This window comes from Psilocybe cubensis, chromosome 9 (assembly GCF_017499595.1).
Source record: "Psilocybe cubensis strain MGC-MH-2018 chromosome 9, whole genome shotgun sequence".
NCBI lineage: Eukaryota > Fungi > Basidiomycota > Agaricomycetes > Agaricales > Agrocybaceae > Psilocybe > Psilocybe cubensis.
Genome location: NC_063007.1, coordinates 285,929 through 308,775, shown reverse-complemented (window position 1 = coordinate 308,775; position 22,847 = coordinate 285,929). Strand labels below are relative to the sequence as shown.

The 22,847-nt window shown below is 45.7% G+C and overlaps 8 protein-coding genes across 8 annotated transcripts; 5 read left to right on the top strand and 3 right to left on the bottom strand.

Annotated features, from left to right (window-relative positions):
- Window positions 1-72: 72 nt before the first annotated feature.
- JR316_0009546 (Pyranose dehydrogenase 1) lies at window positions 73-2,550 on the bottom strand (the record flags this gene model as incomplete). The annotated part of the gene is made up of 11 exons (XM_047895247.1): window positions 73-159; window positions 229-581; window positions 638-710; window positions 797-986; window positions 1,059-1,278; window positions 1,342-1,521; window positions 1,590-1,794; window positions 1,854-1,960; window positions 2,034-2,191; window positions 2,283-2,364; window positions 2,424-2,550. 11 exons carry the CDS (start codon window positions 2,548-2,550, stop codon window positions 73-75), a joined length of 1,782 nt encoding a protein of 593 aa, XP_047744966.1.
- A 2,029-nt stretch (window positions 2,551-4,579) lies between these two features.
- Window positions 4,580-6,108, top strand: JR316_0009545 (uncharacterized protein; the record flags this gene model as incomplete). Its single annotated transcript, XM_047895246.1, is given in 7 exon segments — window positions 4,580-4,772; window positions 4,787-4,990; window positions 5,056-5,298; window positions 5,357-5,438; window positions 5,501-5,695; window positions 5,757-5,798; window positions 5,862-6,108. The coding sequence occupies 7 exon segments, from the start codon at window positions 4,580-4,582 to the stop codon at window positions 6,106-6,108; spliced, it is 1,206 nt and encodes a 401-aa protein (XP_047744965.1).
- A 1,301-nt stretch (window positions 6,109-7,409) lies between these two features.
- On the top strand, window positions 7,410-11,110 carry JR316_0009544 (uncharacterized protein; the record flags this gene model as incomplete). Its single annotated transcript, XM_047895245.1, has 9 exons — window positions 7,410-7,814; window positions 7,880-8,518; window positions 8,573-8,766; window positions 8,837-9,154; window positions 9,209-9,603; window positions 9,655-9,831; window positions 9,882-10,023; window positions 10,071-10,723; window positions 10,776-11,110. 9 exons carry the CDS (start codon window positions 7,410-7,412, stop codon window positions 11,108-11,110), a joined length of 3,258 nt encoding a protein of 1,085 aa, XP_047744964.1.
- Window positions 11,111-11,185: 75 nt separating this feature from the next.
- JR316_0009543 (uncharacterized protein) lies at window positions 11,186-11,714 on the bottom strand (the record flags this gene model as incomplete). Its single annotated transcript, XM_047895244.1, has 3 exons — window positions 11,186-11,308; window positions 11,364-11,591; window positions 11,661-11,714. The coding sequence occupies 3 exons, from the start codon at window positions 11,712-11,714 to the stop codon at window positions 11,186-11,188; spliced, it is 405 nt and encodes a 134-aa protein (XP_047744963.1).
- Window positions 11,715-12,294: 580 nt separating this feature from the next.
- On the top strand, window positions 12,295-12,988 carry JR316_0009542 (uncharacterized protein; the record flags this gene model as incomplete). The annotated part of the gene is made up of 3 exons (XM_047895243.1): window positions 12,295-12,374; window positions 12,438-12,497; window positions 12,559-12,988. The coding sequence occupies 3 exons, from the start codon at window positions 12,295-12,297 to the stop codon at window positions 12,986-12,988; spliced, it is 570 nt and encodes a 189-aa protein (XP_047744962.1).
- A 350-nt stretch (window positions 12,989-13,338) lies between these two features.
- Window positions 13,339-14,408, bottom strand: JR316_0009541 (uncharacterized protein; the record flags this gene model as incomplete). The annotated part of the gene is made up of 5 exons (XM_047895242.1): window positions 13,339-13,564; window positions 13,622-13,865; window positions 13,919-14,017; window positions 14,071-14,220; window positions 14,276-14,408. The coding sequence occupies 5 exons, from the start codon at window positions 14,406-14,408 to the stop codon at window positions 13,339-13,341; spliced, it is 852 nt and encodes a 283-aa protein (XP_047744961.1).
- Window positions 14,409-14,710: 302 nt separating this feature from the next.
- Window positions 14,711-17,562, top strand: JR316_0009540 (uncharacterized protein; the record flags this gene model as incomplete). Its single annotated transcript, XM_047895241.1, has 5 exons — window positions 14,711-14,980; window positions 15,039-15,379; window positions 15,427-15,566; window positions 15,720-17,083; window positions 17,137-17,562. The coding sequence occupies 5 exons, from the start codon at window positions 14,711-14,713 to the stop codon at window positions 17,560-17,562; spliced, it is 2,541 nt and encodes an 846-aa protein (XP_047744960.1).
- Window positions 17,563-20,140: 2,578 nt separating this feature from the next.
- Window positions 20,141-20,935, top strand: JR316_0009539 (uncharacterized protein; the record flags this gene model as incomplete). Its single annotated transcript, XM_047895240.1, has 3 exons — window positions 20,141-20,168; window positions 20,512-20,610; window positions 20,661-20,935. The coding sequence occupies 3 exons, from the start codon at window positions 20,141-20,143 to the stop codon at window positions 20,933-20,935; spliced, it is 402 nt and encodes a 133-aa protein (XP_047744959.1).
- Window positions 20,936-22,847: the final 1,912 nt, after the last annotated feature.

Genomic DNA, 22,847 nt, shown 5'->3' with positions numbered 1-22,847 from the left:
AGGGCTAGCATATAGTTGTACACCATCAAGTCTGAATGCACCTTCAGCTCACCCCCTCTGGTTGGACTTTCATCACTTCCATGAACTCTTGATCAGATCCGCTGCCCTCTCTGCGATAGCATAGACCGCCGCCTGCGTATGTGCGGCCGTTACAAATGGCTAACCCAAATTGACCGTCAGTCACTTCTCTCATCCACATTCCACGTCCATTATGGAGTCACCACGTACCATAACAGATGCATCGACAATCCTGATCCCTTTCGCACCCTTCACCCTCAAATCCGGATCCACTACACCCCACCCTGAGCCTTTGCGCGTCATCGCTGCCGTCCCGACAGGATGGTAGGTCGTGCCTGCTGTGCTTCGCACATATGCCTCAAGCTCAGCGTCGCTAGCTCCGGGAGGAGGCGCGACCTGGGAAATGATGTACCCCGCCCATGCGCGTGGGGCACCGCTGTGCAGGCGCAATGCGATCTTAAGCCCGGAGACGAGAGCTTGAGTGTCGAAGGGGTGCGTGAGGAACCCGACATCAATTTTAGGCGGTCCTAGTGGGTTGGCAGGGTCCAGGGCTACTGATCCACCTGTTTATAACGAGATCAGTTTATGGAGGAGTGGAATGCTAAACGATAGCTCGTACGGGAGCTGGGTGTAAGCAATATCACCGCCTGAGCACCAGTCAATCCTGCTTGCCCTGGTTGCGACGACGCGGACTGTTAGCAATTGAAGTCAAAAATAATCGACAAGTTGAATCAGCATCTATCACAAATAAACCTGACACAATCCCAATACTACATACTCTGGGAAGCAGCTCAATATGTGGTGTGTTTTGGCCCGCGGACGGGTCACCATACCGCCTGAGAGCGGGCAGGTCGGCGGGAAGTCGCGCCCATGTGAGGAAGTTGGCAAAGGGAGACGCGTACGGGCCTGTCCTGGTGCTATTCCACTCAGCAAAAGCCAGTGCTTGAAGAGTCGCGTTCGTGTTGATCCTATGAGATTCGGCGCGGTTGCATCACTAATTTATACTCTAACTCAAAACCAAGACTAGAAAAGAAACTTACGTATCCCAAACATCAGTATGGTTTACTGAAAATACCGCTCCAACCGTCGGCTGATCCGTCAAATTCTTTCCAACGTCAGGCAGGTGCAACACACTCTTCACCCCAGCGCGCGTGAGCGCCGCCCTGTCGCCGATGCCTGAGGCAAGGAGGATGTGTGGGCTATTGATCGCACCTGCGGAAAGGATGATTTCTTTGGAAGCTTTCAGTGTCGTATTGACGCCTTTGCGATTCAAGTCCATTCAATTATTATTATTTGCGCCCAGAACACAAAGTAAGAACCTACCGGCGATCTCGACAGTATCGAACACCAGAGCGCTATCTGGCCATGCTGACGACTTGCGCACGCGTGTAACCTTGGTGTTCACTAGCACATCTAGATTGCGCCGCGCAATGTACTTGTCCGCGAGATATGCCGTTGCCGAGCTGGCTCGCGTGCCGTTCACGATCGTTGCTTGGCTCCATCCTGTAAAGCACTTAGCATCGCCGTACCAAGCATCGGACTTCAAGTAAGAAATTCAATTCAAAACGCACCCAATCCAATCGGCCTTCCCGCATTCAAATCCTTCAAAAATGGAAACTCCTCTGGCATCTCTGATGGGACGGCTAGCATACGCTCGTCGACTGGGCGCCATGCAGGCGGAGGGAGGGTGGTGTCGAGGGGGCCGGTCATGCCGTGCGCAGCTGGGTCAAAGTCTACGTTGGCTACATGATGCGGTCTGGCTGTGAAACGCTCGTTCTAGGGCAGGATACAAGGTTATGAATTGTGTTTGGCAAGTGGCTAAGGAAGGAACATACTTTGAGTATGTACGGCAAGAGGTTGTTCCATGACCACCCGGGATCGGCGGTGACTTTTGACCAGCGGTCGTAGTCGTCCCTCGAGCCGCGCGTGTACACCATTCCATCTAAACCCCAACATATCAATGATCATGAGCTAGAACAGCGAAAAAAAGAAATTTCGAAGCATGAATCACATACTGATGGAACTGCTCCCTCCGAGGATATTGCCTCGTGGATAGTCAAGGCTCCTATTATTGATCCCCTCTCCCGGGACGGTTGTGTAATTCCAGTCGTAAAGCGTTTTCTGAAGGCTGAAGAAGATACCCGGAATCATCGTGTTCACCGCTCCCACATGACTATATTAAACATGGAAAAGAAAGGGGTAGATTAGAAATGTGGGCATTGACAGTGAATGATTGCGAAAGTCATAGGAAAAAAACAACGCACGATGGCCCAGCTTCGATCAATAGCACGCGGAATCTGGGGTTTTCAGAGAGTCGGTTGGCTACTACTGCCCCAGCGGTCCCTCCTGCAAGCTCAACATATCAGGATAAATGTCGAAATATGAAACCAGCGCGGGGTTCTGACCTCCAGCAATAATAAAATCGTACGACGTCGACGGCAGCTTCCCCACATGTTCAAATACAGCGGCGGTTGTGCAGCTCGCAAGTGACAAAGTACCGAGAGCAAACGCAAGGGCGTTCGGTGTCTTCATTTCTTCTGCGAGCTCTAGTAAGTGAATAACGCCCGTTGACAGAAAAAAAAAAGGAAAGATTGCAGTTACAAATTTAAGTGGAAGTGTCGGCACCTTTCACTATATCCTGAATCGCCATCCAATATTTATACGAAAAGACCACCTTTAACTTCTCACTCCACTCCTGGCCCAGACTCTAGGTGTATAGCGCAATAATTCCTAAGCATCCAAAGAACTTCGCATTTCGGCTGATCAAACCAAACAGAAAGCGGAACGTGAATCCGCGATGCACGTCGCTCGGCTCGGTTCACTGCGCAGAAACAGGAAAGACATAAGGAAAACATACGTTTGTGTGCTTTACCGACGGCTCAGGCATTAGCTGTGGCGCAGAGTTCTAAAACACACAGATGCATATGTTGTCCTTATTACATGCGACGGCAACAAGTAACCAGAGTTGAAACCCGACTTCGTCACCGCCGCGCCTAATATGTCTATTTATAGTTCCCGAATCAGGCGCTCAAGTCGAATTCGACCTGCCCGTTTGAACTTGTGAGTATCACATTGGAGACTTTTAAAGGAACTTTTACAAATTTTGCAAACTACAGATAATAGATGCAACATATCAGTTTCAAGTGCGTTGAGCGAGATTCTTAATTGGCGATTCAACAGAAGTTCATTTCAATACTTATGCACACCCAACAACCGACTCCTCCCTGCCCGAATCCTGCCCAAAGCGGAAAAATACATTCCGACAACAACATCCGGCCGTGACGGACCTCACGGTCAGTCAGCTGAATCCTGGTCTCCAGACAATCAATGAGGAGAACTAAGGGCACATTTAAGCTACATGATCGTCTATTCATATCATTTATCAATTATTGAGTGCTAGTCACGGTTCAACCCGCATGGGAAGGTTCATCAGAACTGACAAAACTGATATCCCTTTTAGCATCCAAGTTCGCCCATCTTCAAGTACTATAGCACAGCACCGTGGTCCGATCATTGGCAAGTCTGTCGGAGATTGAAATGCTTGAGCTTGATTACGCAATAAATTCCCATACTTAGAACCCGTCTTGCACTCTGGCACTGCAGAAATCGGAGGCCAGGGTCGTGTTGATATCTACGTGGTGATATGGCTAATGAATTTCGATTGAGGTAAGAATTCCACGAGAAGACGCGAAGGCTTCTGTTAATTGGCTGGTTCAACGTTTTTAATCAGCAGATCATAGAAGTTTGACTGGTTTATATCATCCGTTTGTTCTGTCGCTGTCAGATATCGAGTCGAGTCATGAAAATTGAAGACTCTGTTTCTCTCCATATCGTGAAGCGAGGCTTCCGGAAATTCTATCACTAAATCGGATCTTAGACGGTACATCACTGACAGATGTGTGTGAAGTAACTGTTGTTCATTGCGCGTTCTCGGCTTTCCTTCATATCATATCTCAAGGCGTGTGCTAGAAATATCTGACTCGACTTGATATGAGTTTCTTAATAGCCACAGGGTAAGGATATAGGCTGCTCTTCCGCATATCTAAATAAGACTGAACGTGATGCGCAAAACGGAATACCCACGGATACACACACAACAACGTAAGCTAATGACAACACATATCTTCCCACAGATAATCCTTGATCAAGAAGACTCATCGAGCCAACGTTCAGTCCCTTTTCTCTTTAGTTCTTTTAACATGCTACGAAAGTTATATACAACTCAAGCATCTGAAGAATAATCTATGAAGATTGAAAGCAGATTTCAATCAGAGTAGTTAAACGTTTGGAAGTGAACTGCTAAAAAATGCGCCACTGGATCGCGTTATCGTCTATACATAGCCGCGGCCTTGTGTGTAACCCTATGGAAGAAGCCATGACTTGAGAAGTAACGGACAGTTTCTCATGATTGGTGTACCCAATTTATCAGAACAAGCCCGATTCAATGGATTGCAACGAACAGCCTGAGATTTTACATACACACACCCATCGATTGTGGTTTTTAGGAGACAGAAAGCACTTCTGCATTCTTCCCGCCACCCCAATACAACCACTGCTAGTAATGGCTCACCTCTGCACTGCACCCGTCGTAGATTCTACACTAGACAACGGCTTCGCAGATAGCGACCGTGTATCCTCGGCATACTTGCACCACCAAGAGAGTTCGTACATGGATCGATGGACCGACGTTGACGAATCCTGTAAGCTGGATGCGCCATTGGGAAGCACTTGGGTGTCTTTCGCTGATTTGAAATGTATATTATCATAGCACCCCAGTATCAAGATGGTCTCAAGCTATTTCTCGAGTGTCTGGTTGAGCTAGATCAGCTAGATGCAAATTCTCCACTTAGATTGATAATGGAGGGCGGTGGTCCCCTTTTTATGTCCCAACATCACCTGGAAGACCCCCAATTCATCTTACCTTCTGCACGAAGATTCACACCAGAGCCAGGGGATGCGTATCATAGCTCGAGTGAATACTATTTCGAACACACTTATGGTACTTTCATGCTGACTTCACTTTGGTCGGTCCCATAGACAAATGTCCCGTAGCTCCCCCCACTGGAAGGCAGCTCAATGCCCCCACATCATCAAGATTCCCATATCACGAACCATCATTAACGTCGCCTAATGGGCACAATTATAATGAGCACCTTTCGGTTTCATTACCCATCGCGCCACTTTCAGATTCAACAGTATCAAAGTCTACGCCATTCTGGTCGATGTCGGAGGAATCCTCGCACCCAAAATCACCCTCCTTTCCCATCGATGACAGTCTGAGTAAGTGCAGTATGCCCTCTCGGTCCCGTTTATGGTTATTAACCAACGATCACTTTAGGACTAGACCAAACCGACAGTTGGAATACGACTGCCGTCCGCGACATGCCTGGCAGCAAAGCAGTTGTACTACAAAACCAGCGGTAAGAGTCAAATCCTATTTATTATCATCATTATATGTACCTGTGTATTGACTTTCGCATAGACAGCAGTTGCAACTGTCGAGCACAGTGATATGGCCCAGCCACAGCCATTATCCAACAAGCTCTTTCTCCTCGTCCAGAGAGGAGAAAGAAAATAACATAATCGAATCCACCACCGACGCACATGGAATTAGCTCCGGGCACCAAATGCCCGTAGAGCACGTAAATGACAGCCATGCACGAGGAAGGGATGGAAGGTATGATATTTCATTCATCCTCTCTGCTGAGTAGATGCTGACAACATATCCTGTGACATAGCGAGGAACTGCCACATTCAAGGCGTAACCCGGAGAGCAAAAGGTAAAAGTCACAAAACCATCACTTCAGCGCAGTAAGCTCAACAAACATGATTTTTTCTTGTAGGATCTCCCGAAAGAGATCCCACGCAGATGCGATGGCGGAGGACGGTCATGCAGATGACCTCCCCACAGCAAAAAAGAGCAAGGCCATGGTGGCAGGACCAAGCTCAGAAACCGTCGCAGGGCCGAAGAGGAGTGTCAAGCGACCGATCCAAGTACAATCGGCGCTCCCCGAGATGATGGCGCAGGTGGCAGATGGGGTGGAGATAGTGGAGGCTAGTGAGATCGAGAACGATGGTATTGAGGCGTAGCAGTCGTTCTTATATATCAACCTCCAGAAGACCTTGCGCATACCTCATATATGAGCCACGGCAATGCATTCCCCATCAATAATTATCCAACGCCTTTATGATAGATACATTAGAACTTTATCCATAGTATTCCCCAAACTGCTGAGCCATTATTCAATACCCACGCTGTCATTCATACCCCTTCGTAATCCATAACTAGTATGTCATCCATGGGCCTCAACATCCATTGCCCTTCTGATTATCCATCACGCTGGACATCCGCGCAGTGCACCCGCCTATCGATATGTACGTTCATTATCCATTGCCCTTGTCATCCGTTGCCCATATGATTATCCATCAGCCTGATCTCCCTTGACATCCATTTCCCTTCCGATTATCCATCACACTTGACACCCGCGCAGTGCAGGCGCCTATCGATATGTACGTTCATTATTCATTGCCCTTGTCATCCGTTGCCCATATAATTATCCATCAGCCTGATCTCCCTCAACATCCATTGCCCTTCTGATTATCCATCACGCTTGACACCCGCGCAGTGCAGGTGCCTATCAATATGTACGTTCATTATTGATATCCCTCGACATCCATTGCCTTTCTGATTATCCATCAGGCTTGACACCCGCACAGTGCAGGCGCCTATCGATATCTATGTTCATTATTCATCATCCTCGACATCAACTGCCTTTCTTATTATCCATCGCCCTCCACCATTGCACAGGCTGCCCCTCATCCATTCCCACATTCATTATTGATCGCCCTCGACATCCATTTCTCTGATTATCCATCAGGCTTGACACCCGCGTAGTGCAGGCGCCTATCGATATGTGCGTTCATTATTCATCACCCTCAACATCCATTTCTCTTCTCATTATCCATCGCGCTCATTTATTGCCCTAATCATTCATTGCCCCTCTACTTATCCATCACTCTTGACACCCGTGCAGTGCGCAGTCTCCATCCATACCAACGTTGATTATTGAATGCCCTTGTCATCCATGGCCTCCCGTTAATCCATCCCGCTTGTCACCCGTGAAGATCAGGCACTTATTAATTTGGTTCCCCGTAACATTTCCCATCATTCACTGTCATTGATACCTTTCCTTACTGTCCATCAATGTTTGAAGTCTATCCATTTCCTTGTAAAATATCCATCAACCACTCTGAGCTAATAATCCATATCAGTATGAGTTATACATCCTCTTGTTTCCGCTTCTAGTCTCCTTGGAAATGACGTTTCTGTTCAAAGCTTCCTTGTCTCTTTTGTGTATACACTTAGCTCGCAGGTTCTTTCAACTTACAACATGAAACGCCGAGTGAATCGCAAGAAAAAGGTTTATTATGACGAATATATCTCTCCTGATGAACGAGACGCGAAAACAGCATCGTTTGGCGACATTCACACTGAATACCATGGACGCACGCACCATACCATACGGATGCCGCTGCCGCAAGGAATTCAGCCTATGCTTCCCACACCCCCTCCTCTAGGCTCTGTGGAATCGCCTACTCCTCGACTTGATTGGGTGCTGAGCGAAGAATCTCCGTATAGGATTTTTGATGGTGATCTTGAGTTGGAAGAAATGGCAGAATGCGAATTGGAGGCATTGGGGCTAAAGAATTATCTCAAGCCAAACTTGAAGACTGGAGATAAGGTTCAAGCTGATCCTGAAGAAGAGGTTCCACAGAAAAAACGAAAAACACAATCGGTACGTACAGTTTCCTGCTCTAATAGATGTGTGTTTCAGCACCTACCACTCACATATTCGATTAGACACATCCCATCCACTTCTGGACTCCGCATATTGACACCTACGTTGAAGAGTTTCTCCGGCTGGAGGGTATTGGTGGGCAGGCAAATCTCCAGAAATGCTCTGAAATTGGGTGTATTTCGGACCTCGAAGCAGGCGCGTTTCGCTGCAAAGACTGTTGGAGCGGATCTCTGTTGTGTCTCGCTTGTGTTCTCCGGTCTCATTCGGTCAACCCATTTCATAGAATCGAGGCGAGTGGGGTTGGCTATGATGATACTGAATTATTGACAAATTTGCAGGTCTGGACTGGACATTACTTTCGCAGGACCAGCCTCAAGAAACTTGGAATGCGAGTGCAGCTGGGACATGATGACTGTCCTATACCAATGGTAGCTTTCAACGACGAATTTGTGGTCATTGCGCGTACAGGAATCCATGAAATTGCCTTAGACTACTGCGGGTGCCCTTCTGCACCATCCAAGCCCATCCAACTTCTTCGCGCCCGCTTATTTCCTTCTACAGTAGGCGATCCCAAAACAGCGGCTACATTTGATGTGCTGGAACACTTTCAGCTCCTTTCATTTAACTCGAAGGTCTCGGGATACGAGTATTACTCTACATTATCACGGTTGACAGACAACACCGGCACAAAGGCACCACCAGTGAGCTCTTCCATTTCTTCTATTATCCTGCTATCTTTAATATTCAATATGTAGGACAGATATCCTGTCTTCTTGAGGATCATACGTGAGTGGCGTCATGTACGTCTCCTCAAACGGATGGGTCGAGGTCACTCTGAGACCGGTGTTAATGGGACTAAAGAGGGTGAATGTGCTGTTCTATGTCCTGCATGTCCCCACCCGGGCATCAATCTACCCGACAATTGGAAGGAGAGGCCAGAATCAGAACAGTACGTACCAATTTTTACTCGTTGGTGTTGTCCACTGGCAATTGGGTCTGATTGTCACGTCCAAAAATAGATGGCTTTATTCTCTTTTTATAGCTATTGATGCCAACTTTCGTTTGAAGCGAATGAACGTATCTACAGATGAGCGAGACCCTGGGCTTAATCATGGATATGCCTATATGGTTGAGAGTTGCAAATTCAAAAACTACTTGGCAAACTACGATGGTCAAGTTGCAGATGAAAAGAGCTCATGCAATAACCACGATGCTATCAAATCGGCTAACTCACGAGGTGGACATGGGACAGCAGCAAGTGGACTTGGTACAGCCGAATGTAGTCGACACGACATGAAGCGACCCGTGGCAGTAGGAGACTTACAAAAGGGTGAAAGGTAAGGTCTTCAGTCACATGCTTGCATGTCAACATGACTCACATGATGCCGTAGATACGTTAATATGGATTATTTCTTCTTATCAACAATCGCAGCCACACTTTTACTCCGTCTTGTTGTCTCCTACGACATTGCCTGCCAATGGTGGATCAATCTCATGAAAAGGTGCCAATTATATCCTAAGAATGTGCTCTCCGATCCATCAAATCTCTCCATTGTCTACCTCGTACCAAAATTCCACCTTGCTGCTCATATTCAGAAATGCCAAACGTCTTTCTCTTTCAACTATACTCCGGGAGTTGGGCGCACAGATGGGGAGGCACCAGAGAGAGGATGGGCAACGGCAAACGGTATAGCCAGCAGCACAAAGGAAATGGGGCCAGGGTCTCGGAACGACACATTGGATGACCATTTTGGAGATTATAACTGGCGAAAAATTATCACGATTGGTACGTCGTAATATTCTGCAATCTATGCACATATATTGACAAGCACTTTAGTTGAAACATTTTTACGGAAAGCGAAGGAAGCTATTCAAGAGCGACAAGAACAGGTCGAGGCGTTCATTGAGTTTGACGCTGCATTGCCAGAAGAATCGACGTCGGAATGGACCCAGATGTGTTTGACATGGGAAAAGGACTCCAGTCAACCGAATCCCTATGTGATTCCGAAGAATAGTACGTGTATTTTTCTGATTCTTGTTCTATTGTTTATGGTGCATTGCTAGGTTCTGTCAAGGAATCCGATGTTCGTCTTCAATTAGCTCGTGAGGACTCAGATGCATTAAAACGCGGAGAGATGACTACTTTACATGAGGAAGTAACTCCGAGTGTCTTGATATCACAGGGCTTACAGCTTGAGGAATCACAGTACGTCGTTTATAGGCTATTTTTTACATGGTTACAAACAAGACTAGAGCACGACTTGCGCTTGACATCTCCAAACTTGGAGCCCATTCTACGAACATCCAACAGACTAAAATTCTCGAACGATCAAACTCATTAAAACGACGCATTGATGCTTGGATAAATATACAGCACCTTTATATGCCTGCAGTTGCAGCTCTGCGTGCGCGCGAAAACTTGCAGGCTGAGACACCAGTAGCGGTACAGGATATCAAGCTATATTTGCCTTCCTACAACACAGAAACCATCCGATTTTCATCCCACATATTGCTAAAATGCGAATCGCAGTACCGATATGCCCAGGCTGAAGATTGCCTCAACAACCTCCGTGCTTTCTTACTCCTTCGCTCACATATGCTAAACTCAAAAAAGCGACACTCACGAGGACAGCGTATGCAGACAAGAAGCTTGACGTTGCTCGCAGCTGTTGAAGAAAAGATTAAATTTGCAACAGCGCGATACAATGTTGCGTATCAAGCTCTTGATTTGCTTTCAACGCCAACGGTATACTACACGTGGCGTGATATCCTTCGTCCACTGCTGGACACTGATGTTAGAGGACTGAGCTCTATGGACGACTCTGGAAGTGAAGGCCGCAAGAAACTGTCCTGGATATGGAAGGTACACGGTATGGGCGAAGACGCCGAAAAGTGTACACAGGCAGGTGTGTTGTCTTTACCTTACCTAATTGAATGCAAACAAATGCTAGTGTCCAGCTCTTCGTATCGAATGGTGCAAAGCCCGTGCACGCGCACATCGCTGGCAAGAGGAGTGTGTATTATTAGCAGAGGAGATGCGCCGTGTTATTGCTTTTTTTGCTTGGCAAGCCGCTCAGTGGGATTCTCGTGCACAGGATATCATCGACTCGACGGATGTACCTAACCGAGATGCACAAGCTATCAATTCTGGTAAGATTGCTTATGCAAAGAAACAGGCAGATATACGACGTGATATAGGTGACCGTTGTGCGAAACAATGGGATGGTGTAACAGAGAAGTTGACGACCATGTCAGAAGGCCGTAATGCATACAAAATGGTTGAGTGTCACTAGAGTATAATTTGTGCAAATTTAAAATCTGGACCACTATGTAGTAGGTACATTAAGCCGAACAAAACAGTGGCTAGATCAGACAGAGGGTAGCTTGTCAGGATGGAGCTCGTGCATTTTGGCAGCAATAAAGTCCCTCCACAACGTATCTCCTTCCACAATCCCAAAGGCACCGAGGAGTAACAGCCTTGTTCTGATTTTCTGTAACATATAGACGTTAGTTAGCGGCATACAAAAATATAAACACAACTTTCACCTTCATAATATTCTTTTGTCTGTGACGTGCAAAATCAATGTCTGCCGTATTCAACGGATCCTCCGGCCAAATTCTAAACCAAAGTTGGCTGATTTCGTGAAGAAACTCTTCCTTTTCTCCCTTAGACTTGGCCTGGCGATAATATGGGCCAGCATCGGCGAGAAATTTGTCTTGTTTGGACTTCGTATCCAATGTAACTGGTCTAATGCCGGGCTCTATTGTGACTGCCTACAAATTTGAACGACAATTTAGTAAAAATGATCACATTTTATAACAATCAGGCTCAAGTCTACTCACCGATGGACCTTTGAAATTATCTGTACGACGGCGTCTTTGCTTAACCTTGGCCATTGGTTGTGAGTTGCTGATAAACGCGATAGTGGTGTCTATGGGCAGGTCAAAGGTGATGCAGATGAGTTTTGTGGCGTTCATCCCAACTTATAAGCAGCGAGTCAGCAAAAATAATTGATCAATAACAGGCAAGGAAATGGACAACGAGGACAAGAGTGTTGCAAACAACTCATGGATAACAATTGAATGAATGGATGACGGTAAAGTAAGTCCCAATCAATAAAGGACTAGTAAATGGATAATGAAGCTGAAGGTTGACATTAGGGTGCTGCCAGCCATTGATAGCCAACGAACAAATGGATGACGGTAAGGTCTTCTATTATTATTTTACATTTTCAATCCCAGTCTAGACATAGCCTGAAAACTTATCTTGCAGAGTTCAAAAACCATAGAACATCGGCACAGATGGTTGTAAAGCTCTGGATGACGAGAGTTGAGTGTAGATTAATTCAATGTTTCAATTGGTACCCTTTGGAGGGGGGGTTTACCTGGTAGTTAAAAAAGTCAGACGAAGCCCTGAAATGGCGTGTAAGTAATGCAAAGTTTCTAATAAATCGCTACCTGGCTTTCACCTTTACCAATGGGACGACAGCGCAAGTATTTTTCTGAAGCTGAGAAACTTGCCGCAAATAGGCAGAAGAGCAAGAAATATTATGAGAAGTAGCATTCAGTTGTTTTCCTCCCATAAATCTGGTTACAAACATGTTTTATAATGTTTTTTAGATGCAAGGATAGCATAAACCGACGTCGCAGAAGAAAATATGCTCGCATCCAACAAAAAAGGTATTCCTGCTGATTATGAATGTGCATAATCTCTATAGATTGAATTAATCTTCATTTCTAGAATTGAAACGGCACGTAAAGCACAGGCTGTTGAACAAGAGCCTGTCTCCAAGTCAAAGCCACCGGCGGCCACTTGGTTGGACGAAGTTCTTCGAGTCTACCGGCGCTTCAACACCTTTATCAAATCGGATCCTATTGCACATACTGAGGCAATCTGCCTCCAGTTTATCAGCAATCAAGACATGCACGAATTATCGGAATCGGTTGACAAGATAGAGCACTTTCTTGGGCCAATTTCCCGATATAAAAACCATATATATATGTGTTCAGGAGTTGGCCCAGAGTGGAATAAGACAGTCGCTCTTGCAAAACTGCTAGAGAAGACACAATCTTGGTTGCAAGAGATTGAATTGACTGCAATGGAAGACCTTGAATTCGTTGAACGCAACTACAATGCTAAATCCTTTGAATTTCAAAAGGTTTCGCAATAGGGTTATTACTTCTATTGGACTTTTAATATAGTACAAACATCATTGTATATCGTTCGACATTGAAGCTACGGTGCATGGGGGTACATGGCATAATATAATGACTCTACAAAAGAGACATTCAATAATATTTTATTTGATTATTGAAGATTTCATTCACACGGATATGGAGAGCAGCACAAGTTCAAGATATATTCGGAAACACAGACAAGAAATCAAAATGAGATGTACAAGAGATACAAGTGGTGCTACTAAAAGTGCGGGGAAACTTTTCATACGCGGTGACAAATGGTGCTGTCTACACGATATTGAACGGAAAAGGAAAAACCCCGAGGGTGGAGTAAGTCTACTCATTAATCCGAGCTACTAGAGGCCTCGCTGGAGGAGCCAGAGGTGCCATTGGGGGCATTTGGGGACAAGGAAGAGACAATAGCTCCAGGCGCAGCAATAGGATTACCAAGTATGCGAACCTTTCCGGCAGTCAAAGCAGCTTGGAACGCCCTCTCACCCTCCTCGCGACTATTATAACGACAATGGCAAGCATGAGATATGCCAGAAACAAGGCTCTGAGCATCTTTCCTGTTAAATATGTGTTAAATTGAGCAAAATGCAATCTCAAAAGAATGTGGAACATACCAATGGTCAAAGACCCCCACATCTGTACCACAAAACACAACGTAGACTGGCTTTTCAGATGGGCGAATAGGGTTATACGTGTTGCAGGACATGCACACAAAGCCTTTGGGCATGACAGTGTCGGAGGCAGACTGGGACTTTGGAGGAAGTAGGGCAGGATCAGTGACGGTGGCCTGTGGTTCAACAGACGAAGGAGGGGGAGCCACAGTTGATGATAACTCTTCAAGAATGACAGGTGGGACGGCTAAAATTAATTAGATTGTGCTGAGCATGATAGTATGAACAGTGTTCACTTACTCAACGGCCCATTGGTAAGCCTAAAGAAAAGATTAATAGCCTGACGACGAGCAGATGAAATAACCATCTGTTCAATCTCTTGGACCAAGGGATCACGGCCTACAGTCCAATTAAATAAAACATTAGGTTAAAGGGAGTCGAAGATGACTTACTATCAGAAGGAGGAGGGGGTGCAGCAGTAGCGCGATTACCCTTGACATGAATGCCCATGATTTGGAGAATCAAGATAAGCTCCCCCATGGCAAGGTTTTCCAACCCTGAAGCATGATCAACGCCATCGGGTGTACGAACAACTTCTAATCCTGATTAAATGTAAACAAGTTGAAATTAACATGAAACTCAAAAATGGGCACGTACCAGCATTGTTTAGTGCAAGAAGGAGATTGATAACGTCGCCAACACGGGTAGACATTATACGGCTTGCAGGGGCGGTAGAGGGAGGGACGGTAGAATTAGGGAGAGTTGGGGGAGGTGTACTTTGTTGAGCCATTTTGTGAGAGGTTTTTTTTGCGAGTAGGGAGTTAAGGATAAGATTGCGGCAGATAGGAGCATCTTTATATGCAGAGTCCAAAGAAGCATCAGCAACTGTACAGTTACACGGTAAATTGCGGTGAATCTCTCAATAATGTAAGCAAGCTATTGCCGTCAAATCGAAGAAGTAGCTAGAAGGTCTTACTGCATTTTCTGGACCTTAAGTCTAACTCTGTTATTTGAGGTGAGTTTGCGTGCGCTTAAAAAACAAACAATTTGACATTCATTTATTCTTAGAACAACTGCTATACTTAGATCAAAATGCCGCCGCTACCGTGGGGGACTCCCGAACAAATTGAGTTTCTATCCGCCAAGGTTCCTGAGTTCCAGGCGTCCCAGCGTACAAAAACCACCCCCAATTTTTGGACAAAAATATACCAAGAATTTTTTGTCTTGTGGCCTACGCCTGAGGCTGAAGTTAGACCAATGACTGTTCCAAAAAAGAAGAAGAAAAAGAAAAATGCACCTGTTGTTTTGCCTCAAACGAAAACCGAACTTTCTCATGCAGAATGGGTTAAGTTGCGGAAAAACGTAAGCACAATTCATACTTAGTGTATGAGTTTCTTTGACGAGGTCATATTTGTAACAGCAAATTGTTAATTGGTTTAATAATCGTGGGGCCGGCACCCAACATCGGCGAGGTCCGACCATTGTTATTGGTGGCAACAACGCTCCCCGACTTCTCTCGGAAACAAATTTGTATTCCAAGAAATATTATGATGAACGCATTAGGCCACGAGTAATAGAGGCTCTCCGCACCAATCCTGAAGGTCACCGAATTGCAATCATCAACAAGTGCACCGGGGAGGCCTGGAATGACGAGTCTGATGAGGTAAAGGCGGAAATTCGTGCCGAGTTGGCAAAGCTCAAGGAGCTGAAGGGACAAATTCCTGACATGCCGGAAGTCATGTCTCCAGAAGAATGCGCAATGTAAGTGATCTATTCTTTGTGCTAAAGTCTTACTGATACAAAGTTAGTAATCTCTTGACATTGCCGGAAACTATCCAAGCGTTTATAGATGAAATGAGCAGTCGTACCGGATGGGTTTTCACAGTAATTGCTGGAGGACCTGAGCCTGCTGATCAAGGCAAAATTCGTACTGTCGCTGTCCACAACGGTCGAGACAAATATGAACAACTGTTTTCTATTGCGAATGAACATTTTTACCAACATGTGCTATCGCCGTTCAGACTTTTTTTATACAATGTTTTCTGTGAGCAATTTATCTGTATTTCTAACACATAGTGACCTAATCAACCATTTTCTTTAGCGCAAGAGGATCGCGACCGACAAACTCTCAATAGCTCAAAGGCAAAGCCAGAAGAGAACCAAGTTGCCAGTACCAGCAAAGTTGAAACCGGCGACGCAGGGCAAGAAAATGTCTTGTCGGAAACAACTCCCCCTGTGACTACACAACCAGAGATTCAGAGCAATGCACTTCCAATCGCTGTCAATCAGGTGCCCGACCCAGCTGCGTTGGTCCCCACCTCATCAACCCATGCTCACATGGGCAGTGTCGCTCAGCTTTCTGGCCTTCCAATTGCTATCAATCAGGTGCCCTTCCATCCAACTTATACAGCTGCATCAGTACCCATCTCATCAACCAATGCTCACATGGGAAGTGCCGCTCAGCTTTCTGGCCCTATTCCAAACACCATAACTGCAGCTCATACTCCCCCTGAGGCCGCACAACAGACTGCAATGGCCTCTATGACAGCGGCGCCGGCGGTGGCCATCGGCTTTGCTCAGGCTCCTGTCATGACACAAAGCACAGTCCAACCAGCTCAGGTGCAACCGACTCAAAGTGTGGCAAGTCCAAGCCCACCTTGTTACCCAGCTACAAATGGTGCTACCCACGCTACCATTGAGGCACAAAACTTCCTTCCGCCTGCCAATCCTCTACCTCAACAGGCCAAGGTGGCCCCAAATCCAGTTGCTGCGTTCTTGCCTTATGGTGCTGCCATTTCTATGACGGATGGAGTTGGTGGCCAAGACATAGACCAGTTGACAGCTGCTGTAGGCCAGGATATGATGCGGCTACAAGCGGGTGATGCGAATAGGGGCGATGGACTTACCTTGAACTTTTCAGAAGAGGAATGGGATAGAATTGACCTGGCCCTGCAACAGTACGCAGCGGATCCAAACATGATGGGAACCGCACTTGCCCTCAACACAAACAACACAGTGACGCTTCCTGGTTTACATGGCCAAATGTTACAAAGTCAGGATATGATGGCAGGACAGGCAAACGCACCGATGCTATTGGACCCAAACCATTCCATCTCAGCACCTCACACCATAGTCCCTGCCCAGACGTCAGCGCCAGTGCTCAGCGCCACAAACTCAGCTGGAGTTCTATCCAACCATGCAGTAAACGATCCAATTATTCCCGAGAGTGGCATGCATGCACCTTTGACTGCGGCTCCAGACAAAAGCGAGAACTTGGACGCCAGTGCAACGCGTAGTCGTAACAGAAAGGCAGCAGCTTCGAAGGATGCTCCACAGACCACAGCATGGCTGTTGGCAGCGAGTGAATATCTATTCAAAGATATCGAGGTAGAAAAATGGCAGGAATGTGTGCGCGCATGGGAGAGTTTCGAGAGAATGGAAATTGCTGAGATGGATACGAGTTCTGTGAGTCCCGGATCATGCACAAAAGCAGATAAAGATACTGATTACCGTTGCAGTTGAGGCTCCCCGCGAAAGGCAGACCAACAGCCCTCGGGAAATGGCTTTCCTCATCCCGCAAATACACCGCTATCCCAGCTATCCGTCAAGACGAATTTCAGAAGTCATGGATGACCTGGTGGAACTCCATACAGCCGGCGTGGCGTCAAACCAAAACCCCGAATTCCCTTCCGTTGTCGTTCGAGACTGCGAAGGCAAAAGATTCAATGGCTTCGTTACGGAAAGGTGGACCCAATGGGCTGTTGACAGTGATGGTTGGGTTAAAGTGGTGGTACTCGGCTCAAGCCTCGGATGGTCTCTGGGAATTAGCAGTAAGTGACCTACTCAACACCTTCAACACCTTCCAAAAGGCGAAACTGAACAACAAGAGGAAGGCGGCGGAGGAAACTGGGAAGGAAAAAAGAACAAAGAAAGCGAAGGCTTGAGGCGTGATGCGCTGGCATTTGTTTTTGACACGTGATCTTGGACATTCAGACTGTTTTTTTCAATTCTCTTGAGCTTTTTATTGCGCTCGCATCCAGCTGATGCAGACAGAACGTACCTTGTACATCTTGACATCCTTTTAGTGATTCTGTATATTTATAGTGTATGTTTTCTTGGAATTGTAATTGTTTTCTTGGAAGATAGTGTTGAATAAGGCGCAGGGGAGTGGATAAACGGCTCTTGGATAATCGCAGGGCAATGAATATCGTGGTATGAAAGGGGGAAATGACCCATGGATAAGAATACAGATGATGGATAGAGCGGGTCATGAATGGTTTGCATGGAAATTGATAGTGGGCAGTTGGATAATTCAGGGGTATATGGATAATATACCCTTTGGATAAGAGGGCGGACTATGGATGGAATCGATTATTAATGGGGTGCACAGACATGGATAACGGCTGTTGGATTATGAAGCGGGGCTATGGATAATGTACCCTTTGGATAATACAGCGGACAATGGATGGAATAGATTATTAATGGCGCGCACAGAAATGGATAACGGCTGTTGGATCATGAAGCGGGGCTATGGATAATGTACCCTTTGGATGATACGGCGGACAATGGATAGAAACAATTGTTAATGGCGCACACGGGAATGGATAATGGATAACAAGGCTCTTGGATAACGGAATGGATAATTGATAGGCAGACTAAGTAAATGGATAATAGATTATCCATGCAGCAAGTGCCTGCTGCCATGTATGGAGCATTTTATTGCAGTGCAAGGGTTTTATATATAAGCAGGGTAATTACAGGTGTGGTATTATCCATCGTTTCTTGGGTTTGACTGGCAGAGAGTGCGTAGAAGGGGCAGCTGGATTCAACCCATTGCCCATTCAGTTTGACACCATGGAACTATTGTAAGTGGGATAGTTGAATCTGGTTCACGAGGCATTGAGGCTGACAAGCCCATTATATAGAACCGGGCCTCCAGACACTTCTAAAAAGAAGCGAGGCACACATGGCAAGGGTCGCAAGTCGAAAAAGTGAGTGGGCAGTAGGGTGTAGAGGAGTCGAACGCATCGTCGCGAACAGCGCGATGCGACTTTTTTACCCTCGCACGCTTTATCGAGTCCTAATATCGATGGGCCGCCGTGATTTCTCACGGATGCCGGCCACGAACTTAGCCATAAAAGTCGTTGCACACGCTTTTTTTGGCAGTCGTGATGGGACAATTAGTAGCAAATTAGTAGCAACTTTGTAGTAGCTCAAAACTCGTTTCAAAACTCCAATCATTGGCTCTTTATGACTATTCGACAGAAATTCATAAATTTAATGATTATGGATGCAGTTAGATAAGTTTGGATCTGATTAATAATCATCCTTCAATTAGAATACCAGGCGCTTCAGTAGTGCTTTGCATGATCAAGTTATGCATTTTTCTATTCAACTATACATCTTTGAGTCTAATCACGGTCCACCCGCTTGAGATAGTTCGTCTGAAAATTAATACTGCCAGTGGAATCCTTTTGACTTTCAAATATTGCCCAGTATGCAACCATTTTGTAGCAAATGAACTGGGAATGGCCGGCCCCAGCCAATTGGCTTTAATCTATCCAGAAATTTGAAGTGAAACAACATTCCAAGAATTTTTATTCCAAAGGATAGATGCTTCAAGCTTGCTTTAACAAGTTGATCTAAGGGCTCAGACTTGCGGCCCGATCATCGGCAGGACTCACTGCGGACATTGGCTTCAATAACGACTGAGTATATTTTGAATATATGATAATCTTAGTATTTTAATTTTTCAACATTTATTCAAGACATAACCCCTAGTTAATTGCAAAACAAAATTTCAACCTTTTTTCAACATATACCGAGGGACAAAATTTGATATTTATTCTAATTAACACAGCCGATCAAATGTTGAATAAATTTTGAACTCGAATATACTATACATGGTAGACTATTTTTTACCATATACATGTTTGACCGAAACGTACTCAAAAGGGTAATTAATCATCGGACTGGTTCTTACGAGTATATATATTGAATTTGTAGAATATCAGACAGGCAAAAGAGGTACTAATTAACGAAGCAAGTGAAATAGCTCGATATCACATCTCATATTATTATAACAAATGATACTCATGATCAGACGGCTCGCCGCCAAAAGTCCGTTGATGCACGGATAGTGAATCATAATCAGGTATATATACGGGTTATATGCATTGAGAGCGCGCAAAACTATGCCCTAGGACGAGCGAGCCAGGTTAGCAATTAAGAAGTGATAAAATCTCGGACTCGCCTTTCTATAGGATGCGGATATCTAGTTCTAGAGTGGTTACAAACTATCGGTATATAGACATTCCATTTCCACGGAGATCGGTGGCACTAGGTGTGGGGGGTGGACGACAGTGCACATGTTCTTTTAATTTTGAACTATGGGTGAATACGTTGGCGTTGCTGCCAAATGTGGTCGCTGCATCCGCGCATTCATGAACTGGAACGTTGTACGCTGATCAATCTGAGCTGCAGAACTACATAAAAAATGTTGCATACTCACTTACAGTGACTATGATCAACAAGAATGTGCGAGATATTGGTGACGAGAACTATTAAACTCAATTAATCAGCGCTTACACCCGTTTTGCTGCGATTGATGCCACATCAATCACAGATCACTCTAGTTTCTCGCGTTCTTTCTTCCAATTAACACTCACACACAGACACTTTGCCTCCCTCATCAAGTCGCATCACTAGGCTATTCATGATGATGGGCATCATTGATTCATACTCTAAGTCTGCCCATCTCTTCATCCTGCTTGTCTGTTTACTTCTCAGTTTTGGGTGGACGGCTCTCTATGCAGCAATTTTCCTAAGCTTCATACTCCATTATATATCGGCATTCCTCTCCATAGTTTTTAAAGAAAGCGGAAATTTTTTAGACGGCTTACTCGTCTCGCCACTCGAGCTGTACAAGAGCGCAAAAGGCTATGGAAATGGGAGAAAAATCCGGGTTTTGGGGCGCGTTTTCGGGGAAACAGGTGAGTTACTACAAAAACTACGCCCAGACTTTTCATGCGAACCTTTTTAGTGGAAGAAAGAGCGCGACCATTCCTCAAAAAACGTCACGACATCACCATCCGTAAAATTGGTATCGAAGGCCAACGACTTCGCTTGTCCCCCGATTCTCAAGCTGATCACGATCTGGAGGTCGATCTGGAGATGCTCAACAATGAATTCAAGCTGAATGATATACTCTTCGAGCGTGTCATACGCAAGCACGCTGCCGCCCATGAATACGACTTCCTTTGCCTACGCTATAACATTACTCCCCACCGTGTCACTGCTCCCGATCGTGAGGTCTAGGTTTTTTGCGGGCGTTTGCCTCTTCTTCTTCATCGTTCTTATCGCTTTATTTTGGACACATTTTCTTGTCACATCATCTTGGACGTGCTTTCTGCATAGATATCTTGCTGTTAAACTTGTGCTGCATTCTAAATGTTTTCCTTGTACATAATTTTTTTCTTGGGACGTTTTTATTTGTATTTCATGTCACCGCCGTATTGCATCTCTATTCTTGTGTAGAAGTCGCCGTCTGGATATCGTTGAAGGTGGCCTGTAGTTGATGTCTTATCCTTCGACTAATGTAGCATACCCATTGAACTTTATAAGTATTCCAATATAGCCAAATATTCATGTCGTATATTCAAAACACAATAATCATGGGACTTCGATTTCATAAAATAGATTTATTCCTTGATCATGACGTTATGTATACAACCTATATATATTATACATCTAGAATAAATCAACCCAAGTTCAATTCTCTTGTACATTCAATGCACTTACCAGTATGATTATGGAGTGCCTCCATCGAAAGTATCAATTCAGTTCTTCCTATATATAGTTCTCCAGCACGATTGACTTCTAGTCTCTTGAGAACGGGATAGTTCCACAGCCACAACTCCGGCGTGCCCAATCATGATCAAGGGCACAAGGAGTGCTTCGATGTCACGATTACGAGCAACTTGCTTAGAGTCAGTGCAGAGAGAATACGATGCAGCCGTTAACGTTGGAATTGAACGAGAACATGAACTGCGGGATTGCGCGACTCGACCGAGTCCCACTGAAATCTGAGATTAGCACTGCTAAATCAAATAAAATAAAAGAAGCACACCGTAGTTCAAGGCATCTTCACAATGTTAAACAACTTAGCATATCCGCGCATGACAATGTCCGAGAGCCCCACCGAGTGCGATGTGTTTCAGGACAGGCGGGCACAGGAGGAGAGTACTGGAGAAGTTGACCTTGCTTACGCTGATATTGGATTCAAGACACCTGACGCTGATGATGAGCCGAATGAGCACCGCGGAGACCGCGAGCACTGTTAGGAGTGAGGCGGTGGAAGTGTGGTTCTTCAGTTGAGTAACTGCGCTTGTGTCCGGGTTGAAGGACTGGGTGTTACTGATGGTATATCAGATTTAGATGTAGAAAGTGTTGACTTTGTGGCTGCTGTAGAAGCAGACCTCTGAGCGTCGAAAAAGCGTGAGGCAAATATGAGTGAGTATCTGATGTGTGCTGACAGGTTGTGTATGTTGGCAACAAAAGCTGTATCGCCAAATCCTGTGTGGTAGAGCGCGATAGCGGACAGAATGTCGAGGAAAGAAAACGCAACCATCCATCTGTACTTGCGACGAGAAAGAAAAAAAAATCAGCATACCATAATATACAACATAAAAATATGCAGCCGCTTACCTGCTCTGCGAGTTTAATTCCTGAGCACTTGCCACGCTTGCCATGAATGCCTCCAAACCTCCATTGACCGCCAGAACGGGGATATACCAGAACCATACAGCGAGGACGCGTACGCGTGGGCACTGGTCGCATGGTACGCGGGAGGAGCAGAGGTGCGTATGTGGAGGCGAAGAAAGGGAAAATAGAGCAGAGGTCAGTTGGTAGGTCCTTGATAAAGGTCGGCTCCTCTTTTCCGTAAAATACCATAAACTGCTAGCTAGGTCAAACTGATCATGGATGGTGGTGTTCACGGGGCGTTGCCAGTGCCTCCGTTCAAGTTGATGACCGAGTACATCCGCCTGCGGGCGGTCAATATTGCTCTGCACGATTCTCTCTCATGGTCGACACTACGCGCATCCTCAACCTCGTTGTGGTCCTTCACATTGTCCGAAGACTCTGCCTAAATCTTTATTCCACCAAGTTTGTCGCCAAACCATCCTTGTCGCTCTCCTCCGCCGTTTAGCTCAAACTCCGTATTTCATTC